The sequence below is a fragment of the Microcebus murinus genome, chromosome 14 (genome assembly GCF_040939455.1).
Source record: "Microcebus murinus isolate Inina chromosome 14, M.murinus_Inina_mat1.0, whole genome shotgun sequence".
Lineage (NCBI taxonomy): Eukaryota > Metazoa > Chordata > Mammalia > Primates > Cheirogaleidae > Microcebus > Microcebus murinus.
Window position 1 is genome coordinate 32,426,312 of NC_134117.1, and position 12,141 is coordinate 32,438,452.

General features: G+C 35.6%; 1 protein-coding gene across 1 annotated transcript in view; it reads right to left on the reverse strand.

Annotated features, from left to right (window-relative positions):
* MARCHF5 (membrane associated ring-CH-type finger 5) overlaps positions 1-12,141 on the reverse strand; it is a 47,205-nt gene that overhangs the window by 7,608 nt on the left and 27,456 nt on the right. The window contains exon 3 of the mRNA XM_012765900.2: positions 2,633-2,763. Coding sequence (XP_012621354.1) covers positions 2,633-2,763 — 131 coding nt within the window. The remainder of the gene's footprint in view (positions 1-2,632; positions 2,764-12,141) is intronic.

Here is a 12,141-nt window from a genome sequence, read left to right on the forward strand (position 1 = left end):
AAATATAGCTGGTAGCCCCTTATAGAGGATACAATCTATATTCCTTAATGGGCTCCTGTTTTTAAAATGCCCCATTAATCATATAAAAAATTTTTTTTTAAAATATGGTGCCAGCCTAAAAACTTTTCCTCCAAAAGAGCTATCCCACTTTTTATGATCAATAAGGTCTTAAAAGAAATCACTCAATCTTGGGGGGGCCTTAAGTTTCCTCATTTGCAAAAATATGTATCTGTATAATATATTTGTATATTGAATAATGTATAATCTACTCTAAGTTTCTATGTCTTTGTCAGCCCTAGTAAATTGTCCTGAAGCTCCCTAATCTGATATTAAACAGTTCACAAAAAAAAAAAAAAAAAATTATGAAAGCCTTTTAGGTGTTGGTTTCTGTGTAGATGCTGTAACAGGGAATATAGAAGTATAAAACAGACTTTACTTTCAAGGAAGTTACCTTCTAACAGGAAAAGTAAGGCCTTTACAGGAAATACAAGAAAAGTTAAATAGGTAATCTATATACAATAAGAAGTATCACTTGGTCACCATAAGATTAGCTGCCATCTGAGGACTAAAAGTGGAAGAAGAAATCACTGCAGGTGCCTGTTGAGTTTTATGGAGAAAAACTAGCTAAGCCTGGAAGAAGGGTTTAGATCTGGATAAGTAAACAGAAGACTGGAAGAGCAGTTATTAGGCAGGGAGGAGGACATAAGCCAAAGGACAAAGAAAAAACTAAACAATATAAGGGTGAGTTGACGGAGACAGTCCAATAGGCCTTAAAGTAGAATGAAGTAGATTGTAGAACACCTTGCACATCAAATCAGGCTAAGGAAATGGAATCTTTTCAAGTCAGTGGTTCTCAACCTTTATTCACTACACTCATAACAAATGAAGTTTTACTATCTGGGACTCATTTAAGCAACTACATCCAGGTTTTTAGGTGTCATCAACATTTTATAAAGTTGTCTCACAATACTTTGTCTCATCATGACTATTAATAAAGCAAACCATAAAGATACTCACTATGGACTCTGGCATTGATAGATTATATGCAATTTCTAGAATATTAGATGTAACTCCCTCCAAGCCCTTTTCTTCCATGCATACTCCAATTTACATTAAAGAAAAGCAAATTATCGGCCAGGTGCAGTGGCTCACGCCTGTAATCCTAGCACTCTGGGAGGCCAAGGCGGGAGGATTGCTCAAGGTCAGGAGTTCAAAACCACCCTGAGCAAGAGCGAGACCCCGTCTCTACTATACATAGAAAGAAATTAATTGGCCAACTAATATATATAGAAAAAAATTAGCTGGGCATGGTGGTGCATGCCTGTAGTCCCAGCTACTCAGGAGGCTGAGGCAGCAGGATTGCTTGAGCCCAGGAGTTGGAAGTTGCTGTGAGCTAGGCTGACGCCATGGCACTCACTCTAGCCTGGGCAACAAAGCGAGACTCTGTCTCAAAAAAAAAAAAAAAAAAAAAAAAAAAAAAAAAAAAAAGAAAAGAAAAGAAAAGAAAAGCAAATTATCTACAAATCTAAGTGTGTTAACTACTACTGAGTTATTTAGGAAACAGCCAATCTAGATTCTGCTCTTGGTAGTGGAGACATTAAGCTTGGGAGTAAGATGTTGAAGATGTTATTTTAGGAGGATTCATTTGGAAGGACAGATTGAAAGAAGAAAATAAAGTCAGAGAAATCCATCGAGAGCCTCCTCTAGCCATTCAGGTATGATGAAGACATGATAAGAAGTCAGGCAGTAAAGATTATGTAAAGGAAGCCACAGATGCAAGACATACCAAAATGGAAAAATTGCCTGGACTTGGTCAGTGGACTGGAAATAGGGCTATAAGACAGAAAGAGTCCAGTGTAGTTCTAAAAATGTAGAATATAAATTAAGTAGATGGGAAAATAGTAGGAATCAAAGATATAGAGAAGTTATGATAAGCAATAAATTTGGGTTTCAAATGGAAGAAAGGACAAGTTAGATTTCAATAATGTTGAGTATAAAGTCACAGGAGAAGGATCAAGATGCAATTAATTACAGGACCAGATCTGAGAAAAGAGCAGGGTGATAGGTCTGAGCACAAAATGAACAGAGATGATAGCTGGAAATCTTTAAGTAAGAGATATAAAAAGAAAATAGTCAAGGGCTTGGAACTAAATCTTGAAATTTAAGTCTGTCTAATCTTCATCAACAGTTACTGATTGTAACACTGTCCATCTAACAAAAGACTGGTTAGTAAACTGCTGTAATTCTATACATAGAATGCTATGCAGATTTCTGCATACTTATATGAAACAATCTCTAAGATTTTCTATGAAAAAAGAGCAATGCAGCTATAATATGCTTCTTTTGGGGTAAATAAAAAACATCAGGTGGGGGAGAACATATTTATTTTTTCTAGCATATCATAGAGTAAGTCTGGAAGAATATACTATGTACAACTAACAATAGGGGGAACTTGGACAAATGAGGGAAAGGAGTAGAGATAATTTTTAGTAGATAACTTTTTATATAATTTCTTATTTTTAAGCCATGAGAGTGTTGTTTCTTTTTCAAAATAAATTTTAAAACTCCTAACAAAAATTTATTTAATAGATCTTTACACCAAAAGTAATATCAATGAAGTAAAATAGTGAACCTGCATCACTGTCACTGCTCCATAAGTCACAGCTGTCCAATAGATAGAGCCAACCATTATTCCCGCTGCAGCAAATGGGCAGGCTTTTGAGATCAGTCTATCTGCAAGATCCAAGACGTAAACAACTGGACCTATAATACAAAAGAAAACAAGTAAAAGTTCAACACAAGGTGGATTTTTAAAATGATTTGTCCAATATTTTCTATAAATCTAAAATATTTTTATGAAGTTGGATGTTCTGATGTTTTAGAAAAATGACTATTATAAATTTGACGGGAACTCAGATTTGTATTAATAGAATTTCTCAGTCATTTGCATGAATAGGTAAATATAATTATACTTCTTAAATTCTAGGAAGCAGCCTCCTCAATTTTTTATCTTTATTATTGAACCTAAAATTAGAGCCTCAAATACAGCTGCTTCTTAGAAAGAAAATAGTCTTCTCACTTCCATCTCTTAATCACAATGGCTACTGCAGAGTGAAAGGACCATTTCAGCTTGCTCTTTCCAAACAGTTCCTGGCAAGAATTTGATTCTCTAATACTTGGTAAGCATATCACTTCTCTGACTTCACTCATTGTGTACCTTGGTACGCTGTGTAAAGGTAACCAAGGATATTTTTTTACAGTTATACAAAGTCAATTTATCTTACTTTGATTTTCAATATGCTATATTTACCCCACAGGGTCTAGCGGTTAAAAATAATGAAAATATAAATTCTAAATAAAATTTTAAAAATTAACAATTAAAACATATGCTACATTTAGTTGAATATTATTTTCTAATAAATTTCTTTTTATGATTATGATGCCAGTTTTTATGGCATTCCAACAGCTGTGTGTGTCAATTTGTGCTTACTATGAAATCTGGCTACTACTTGCTGGGAAGTTATTTGGAATAACTACATTTGGAGGTATCTACTGACTGCCACTAAGTCCAATATAATATAGCTCCAGAATTTTCCAGAAGTGTGGGGGGGTTTTAATCCTGATTTAAAGCAAGGTTTGAACTTCTAAGTTTAACCAAAGGAATATGAAGACTCTGATTTAGTAATCATCATATTTGTTGAATGCTCTCCACATACAAACTATTACATGAGGTATTTTCTTAGAAATGTATAAGAGTTTTTACCTACCTTTTGAGGGCTTACAATCTAAAAGAGGATACTATACACAAAAAGTTTATTTTCATTGTACAACGAAATTAACACAGCAATCTGATAAAATAATTAAACATAAAAGAACAAAGCATCCATCTATGCAGCCTCTGATCAAGATGCCCTGCTGATCACTGGAGCCGGTAATATCACTAGTAACTGTGTAAAGAGAGACTACCTTGTGAAGTAGAGGGAACATCAGGGGAGATGTCAAAGGACCTGAGATTTAATTATAGCCTATTTACTTATTATTGTTAAGCTTTAACTTATATGACATTTAAGACTCTTGATAAGGTATCTTTTGGAGTCAGAGATAAAGTAAGCCTAATTTAGTACACACTGACTCTACGACTTCTAATAATAGTTAGCATTTCTTTTTTCTTTTTTTTTGAGACAGAGTCTCACTTTGTTGCCCAGGCTAGAGTGAGTGCCGTGGCGTCAGCCTAGCTCACAGCAACCTCAAACTACTGGGCTCAAGCAATCCTTCTGCCTCAGCCTCCCGAGTAGCTGGGACTACAGGCATGCGCCACCATGACCAGCTATTTTTTTCTATATATATTAGTTGGCCAATTAATTTCTTTCTTTTTATAGTAGAGACGGGGTCTCACTCTTGCTCAGGCTGGTTTCGAACTCCTGACCTTGAGCAATCCTCCCACCTCGGCCTCCCAGAGAGCTAGGATTACAGGCGTGAGCCACTGTGCTCGGCCAGCATTTCTTGAGTATCTACACAATAGCAAGTGCCGTGGCCATAGGCACCACATGCATCATTATTTATTCTCATAATATGGGGTTTAATTCTCAAAACACATAAATTTGCTGGATTAAGTTTATAACTCCCTCAGAAGGCACAATAAAAGTCATCTTAGTGAGTCACCAAAGATCCCTCAAATGCTGGTACTACAAGGTAAAGACCACAGGTATATATAATACAAAACCTCAGTAACTTCAACTATCATATTCTCTATTGATAATTCTTTAATCAGAAAATTAAGCCATAAGAGAACATCTATAGATTCTCTACAGCACATGTACCAATTCACAAATATTCCACCTATCTGAAGTTAATCCCTTCACCTGTACACTAGATCCTATCTCCTCACCAACTCAAGGCCACAGCTCTAACAATTCTCTCCCATTCTCCTGCATAATGTTTCCCTACTCTTTTTACTTCCAACCAACAAACATGCTATTAGTTCTTCTACCTTAAAACAAACTCTTTTCTTGATCCTTCTTGGCCCTGCTGCTTTATTTATTGAGTCAGGTCTCACTCTGTCACAGTGGTATGATCATAGCTCATTGTAACCTTGAACTCCTGGGCTGAAGTGATCCTCCTACCTCAGCCACCCAAGTAGCTGAAACTATAGGTGCATGCTACCATGTCTGGCTAATTTTAAAAATTTTCTGTGGAGACAAAGTCTTGCTATGTTGCTCAGGCTGGTCTTGAACTCCTGGGCTACATGATCACTCCTGGGAATTATCCCCCCCACCCCCACCTTGGCTTCCCAAAGTGCTAGGATTACAGGCATGAGCCATTGTGCCTGGCCCCAATACTTCATTTCTTTGTTCCCTTTGCAACAATTCCTCAGAAGAATTGTTTTTCTCTCTTTTAATTCTCTCTTGAACTCACTTCACCAAAACTGCTTACCAAGGTCACTAACAACCTCCATATAACTAAGTCCTATGGTCTAATCTTAAATCTTCTTCTTATTTGGCCTATCAGCAACAACTGACACAGATGATCCCATTTTCTTCCCAATATACAGTTCTCCATTGCATCTCCAGAACACCTCTTGGTTTTATATCTTATGACTCATTTTTTAATCTCCTTTGCTGGTTCTTCCTCCTTTTCTCAACCTCAGTGAGGCCCACCCTGCCAGCCCTTACTTCTATCATATTCCCTATTTGATTATTTTGTGCTATTTTTCTTTTCTCAAAGCATTTATCACCTAACATACTCTAATTTACTTATTAATTCTGTTTCCACTTACTAGAATATGAGTTGGGAAACTATGGCCTATAGTACAAATTTAGCCAGCCACCTATTTTTGTAAATAAAGTTTTATTGAAACATAGACACATGCAAAGTCTAAAATATTTACCACCTGGTTCTGTACAGAAAAGTTTGCAGATTCCTGTATTAAAACACACGCTCCAAAGGGAAAATGATCTTTTTGTTTTGATCACTGATGTATTCCAAGTTCCTATGACTCTCAAGCATTTGCTGAATTGAATTCTCTAGTACTTGGAACTATCTACCAATGGAGTGATGCAATATAATTCCTAAAACAAACAAAAAATATCAAATATTTGGATGAAAACATAATTCCTAAAATTTAACCCATTACTACTATTTTTATTTATCATGAATACTGACAATCTACAGATGTTTGAATTGTTTTTCCTTGGAAGATCTCAGGAGGTTCTAACATAATGAGCTCTCAATTTTCTTCCTGAATCATTGGATGTGAATTCCTTTGTATAAGGAAAAAAACTTCATACTTCCTCTTTTGGAAATTTCCTACTCATCCCTTGTGTTATATCTAAAAGATGTGCCAGATAAAATAAAGACACATGATGCATTTTCTAGCACCTAATACCAGTTTTTCTGACAAAATTCTATACTGGTTTTTGTCTTAAGTTTACTTTGCCTAAATCTCTCAAGGCTCTTCCAAATAGACTAGTCAAAGATTAGCCTGATATTTAAAAGGAAAGATAAATGCCTAGTTTTAAGCATATGATTACAATAATGAACTGCCATCCAGGGGAGGTATTTCTGACAGCTAATGGATTATCTAGGCAAGCTATTTGGTAAGTAAGAACAATCCCTGAAATCCTCTGGATGGCAGTCCCTAAATCATACTTTTTCTATTAGGAAGCTTAAGTGCTACTATCTCATGACTTGGGGTCATAATCTTAGGAAAATAGTCACTAGATTCTTATTGTCAGATTAAAGCACAAAGAGTTACGGGAAGTGGGAAAAGCCTTTGAAAACTTTAATTCTGATGGACAAGTATGAATAAATGTACTTCATAAGTTAAATATATAAAGGCATAAAAATGTTTTGATTTTTAAAAAGGTATTACTGAATTTTTAAGGCCTCAGTGGGCCTAACCACTTATGTTTTCAACAGTAGTGTATTTCCACAATGGATGGCAATTGAAGAAGCTTTGTATAAATATAAGTTTTAAAAACCTATTAAAGGGCACTAGGGAAACTTACAATTAATAGGAAGTCTATTGTGAATTCTTTTGTATAATAAAGAGGCTTTTAAAAAGAGAACAACTATAATATTTTGGGTAAATTCAAGTTTTCACATTTCAGATTTGAGTGACATCAAAAAGTGAGTTGAGAAGTACCGGGGAAACACAATAAGTCTATGTCTACCAAAAAAGTAGTAATCAGTTTTATCTGGCAGACACTCCAAAAGTAGATTTTTGTTGTTGCTGTGATTCAAATTCAAGTCTATGTCAAGTCTATGTGTGCATGGTTGTTAAAGATACACCTTGGAAGAAAAGAAATCAATGACTGAAAAGCAGATAGGTTATACTTAATGTTCAACATCTGCTGGCATTGTTTATACTCTTTCTCTTGCCTGGGCTAGAGTGCCAGGACATCAGCCTAGCTCATAGCAACCTCAAACTCCTAGGCTTGAGCGATCCTCCTGCCTCAACCTCTCCAGTGGCTGGGACTACAGAGATGTGCCACTATGCCTGGCTAATTTTTTCTATATATTTTTGTCCAGCTAATTTCTTTCTATTTTCAGTAGAGACGGGGTCTCACTCTTGATCAGGCTGGTCTTGAACTCCTGACCTAGAGCGATCCTCCCATCTTGGCCTCCCAGAATGCTAGGATTACAGGCGTGAGCCACCATGCCCAGCCCTATGATCAATTCTTGAGAAATGTAATTTTTTTTCTCTTTTCTTTTCTTTCTCTCTTTTTTTTTTTTTTAGAGAGATGGGGTCTCACTGTGCTCAGGCTGGTGTCGAATCCCTGAGCTGCAGCTATCCTCCCACCTAGGCCTCTCAGAAAGCTAGGATTACAGGCGTGAGCCACCACGCCCAGCCCGAGAAACATAATGTGTATATTTTGCCAGAGTGCTAATGTTTCTGACATGATTTCATGAGCATATGTAGGGCCTTCACAAGACAACCTGGAATAAGTTCCTGAAAAGACAATAGTTCCCCTGAACTCCAAGGTTTTTGTTATGTGGCCATTGGTTTATAAAAGAGATTTAACAAGCAAAATAGATTGCTTGCGGAAGACATTCAAGTTCCCAGGGTTTTTCTGTTTGCTTTTTGCTTTGCCTTGAACTGGTTTTGATCTAGACCCAACTCAAATGCCAAGTTTCTAAAGCTAAAACACCAATCTCACTTTCAGAGCTAACAAGAAGGGCATATTTTAGGGGGTGTAGCTCAGTGGTAGTGTATGCTTAGCATGCTCAAGGCCCTGGGTTCAATCCCCACCAAAAAAAGAAAAAAAAAAAGAAGTACAGATTTTTGAGGCCATTGAGAATCCAACAATATAGTTCCAAAATTCTCTCCTTGCTCCAAGTCTTTCTGTTGTACTCTATCTACAAAACCAGCTTTATAGCACAAATTAGCCTAACTTGATAAGAGGTTGACTAATTTTTCTACCCCACCCTGTCCATGTCCCATGAGGCTTCCTTTACATACTACCCCACAAAATACACTTACCCCTTTGCTTGTGCATAATGTTAGTACTTTATGTTCTTGTTCAATGTTTGTTCAGTTGTCTCAATATCCTTTATGTCTGTCCATGTCAGCATCATCTTAGACTGAAAACTCCCAGGGGGCAGGGACCATGTCTGTTTAACTCGTTTTGTACAGTGCCTAGGATAGAACCATGTACAGATAGGTGCTTAAAAAAATGATTTTTAATGATGATTGGCATCACTCTCAAGGACCCTCTAGGCCATAGCTATCTCAGCACATGGTACACTTGGCAGAATTGGGGCACTTTGGCTTGTTCTACAGGGCACTGGAATATAATGGTATAAGACCTAGCCATAGCACTCTGTGGCAAGTATTTGACTCAATCTCTTGTTAAAATAGACTTTTTAAAAAAGGAGAAAGTATTAATTATATGGTCCCAAGTCAACAAATGCGGATTTTATTGAAGATGTGAAATAAGACCATGACAACCAAATCAATTAAAAGTTAAAAGCATGTGGGAATTCCAATGGGATAGTAAAGAGTTTTAACTCTTTCTCTAGCATTCATCGCTGTTTTAAACACTACACTTTGGAGGCTAGGTCTCAGAGCCTCAGACAAGCTTATGTAAGGTTTTGTCTTTGAGTACTCTGCTTATGGGTTGGGATTTTACTATCTTTATGTAAAAACAAACATCCTGCAAACTCAAGCTGTAAGCTACTTTGCTTAATAACAAAAAGTTAATCATTAGATTGTAAAGAGAAAGGAAGAGATATGTTCCAAATTTTTAGATAACTAAACTAATAACATATGGGGGGGAAAAAGCCCACAAAAAATCATTAAAAAACCCCAAACAACCCTGAAGAATAAAAAGATCCAGGGTCAAAGCAGATGAATGTCATATCTATTTATCTATATACCACATTACCATGATTAATAATTAAAGCTTACCATAGTAGTTCTTTATGATTATATAGTTTGTGCGAAGAGAAAAATTTAATTTATCCTCAGAAGAATAGCCTATAGCATACTTGCGAGCTATAAAGGTCAACTACTAAGTATGTATTAAGCACCTATTGTACACATGGCATTTTACTATGTATTAAAATAAATGTAAAAATACTAAATGTAAAATAAATGTAAATAATACTTAATATACTAGCTGCTGCCTCCAAGGAGTCTACAGTGACATATACGTTAAACAACTGAAAAACTTTAAGGCAAAATTAACAGATATATGATAATACGGTATAAATATATAGATAAATATTACGGAAATTTTAGGTAAAGATTATAGAGGGGTTAAGGATACAAAGCATTTTTAAAAATTGCTATTGTTTGGGGTTTTTGTTTTTTTAAATAAATGAATCTTGACCTAAACTTGAATTATCTGATCTGAAAATGAAGGCCAATTCTAAGTGGAGAGCAAAAAGTACCAGTGAATCAAGGCAAAACCAAACAAGGAATGCCTTCTAACTGGAAGTGAAAGACTGATTGTTGGGGAAAAAAAAATTCTTGGTGTGATAAAATAACCAAGATTAATCATTAATTTGTAATTAAAAACAGCTAACAGCATAGTGCACATATTACATATATGCCAGGTAACTATGACATGTTGTCTTTTTCCCTCTTTAAACATATCTGTATTTTTCAAATTTGCCATGATTAGAATTATTTTTATTAAGAAAAACTGTATTTTAGATAATAACAAAAGAGTTATAAATTCAGGTAACAATAACCCTGAGGAAGTCAACCTGATATTACCATTTAATTTTCTTTTTCCCCTTATATGAAAAGTTTGTGTATTAGGCTCATTAGGAGGAAACATTAATAAGGTAGGCAAGGATTAAGTAGGATCTGCTGTGTGAATCTGGACAAAGTACCATCTCTGGGCCTCAATTTCTGCTTCTGTACAGTAAGGTACTATCTATATCAGATTTTCAGTGAAAATAAGATAATGCTTATGAAGCTCTTAGTACTACAATAGTTATGTAGTAATATATGTCAGCTATTATTTCTTATCTGGGGTACAAGGTATAATCGAAGACATGAGACATCTGAGAAAAAACTTATGGCATATGGTGGCTTTGAAATAAAAACAAGACTATTTCAGGAAATCTTCAGTAAGAAATAAAGAATAGATGCTCTTTCCTTAAAGATCTGAGACAAGGAACAGAGGGAGGAGTTCACGGAGGCAAGAAATTTGGGAATGATAAGGGAGAATGAAGACACCAGACTTAGACAATGTAGATTCTGTAAATAGAAATTATATCCTCTCACCCTTTAAAAAAGATTCTGTAGTTATGTTTTGAACTTATAATTTAGCTACTTGTATTCATATATAGCGTACACCCAGAAAGCCTCACACTGCTGAAAGACACTTCTTAAAACTAATCTACTTTTAATCTTAGGGAGCAAGACCAGATGTGATTCAGCAGTAAACACGAGAAACTCTTATTTTGAAGGTATCCTAGTCATCTGCCTCATAAGAAGGTATACAAATGAGGGCTGAAAAAGATCTAATGAGTCCTCTAGTTACAAACTTTGACAACAAAGAGTACTCAAAGGCTAAATCACTATGAAACAGGATTTAAATTTTCAGATTTTCTTCTTTATTTTGCTCACACATAGGAACTTAGATACAAAGTGAACTATAAAAAACATTTTTTAAAGGCTAAGTGTAAGTATTACTAGAAACTCTTATTAATATGAAGAGAGTACTTGAATTTTTACATCTATATTTGGTTTTTAGGTAGTGAAATGAGCCAACAATATATTTTATGAGAGCAGGCATAAAAGAAACAAATTGAATTCCTGTGAGTAACAGAAGGCTATGTGGGTAGAGGATAAACAATACAGATTATTTTCATGGAGTAACTGATAGCTTAGAATATATCAATCAAATATGTAAAATCCCCATAAAATCGAAGGCTTGAAAAAATTTCTTTTAACTTTGGGGAAAATATATTGAATACTTTATAGTACCCCTTTTCAATCTACAGTATTCTTCCTTTAAAATGGTTTAACCACCTCACTCATAAAGAAATGTATATTAAAACTACAATGAAGTATCTTTTCTTACCTAACAGACTGGCTAAAATCTTAGAGTTTGTCAACACATTCTATTGACAAAGCATGAGGAAATAGGCATGCTCATACAGCGCAGGTGGATATACAAATTTTACAACATCTGTAGAGGGGAATTTGGCAATATTTAGCAAAATCCTATGTGCAATGCCCCCTTTGACTCAGCAATCTCTTCTTGAGATTTACTCTTCATCTTTACACAAATATTCTAAGCCAAAAAAAGCAGAAAGAAAGAATTAGAACATCATTGTTTTGTATTACCTAATGAAATAATGGCTCTATAGGCAATGAATGATAAATTATCAATCTCTGCTAAAATCATTAGGTAGAAGCAGATACGAAACTTTATGGCCAGGTGTGGTGGCTCATGCCTGTAATCCTAGCACTCTAGCAGGCTGAGGTGGAGGATCACTTGAGATCAGGAGTTTGAGACCAGCCTGAGCAAGAACAAGACCCCATCTCTACTTAAAATAGAAAAATTAGCCAGGCATGGTGGTGCACGTCTGTAGTCCCAGCTACTTGGGAGGCTGAGGCAGGAGGATGGTTTGAGCCCAGGAGTTTGAGGTTGCATCGTGAGTGATGATGACACCACTGCA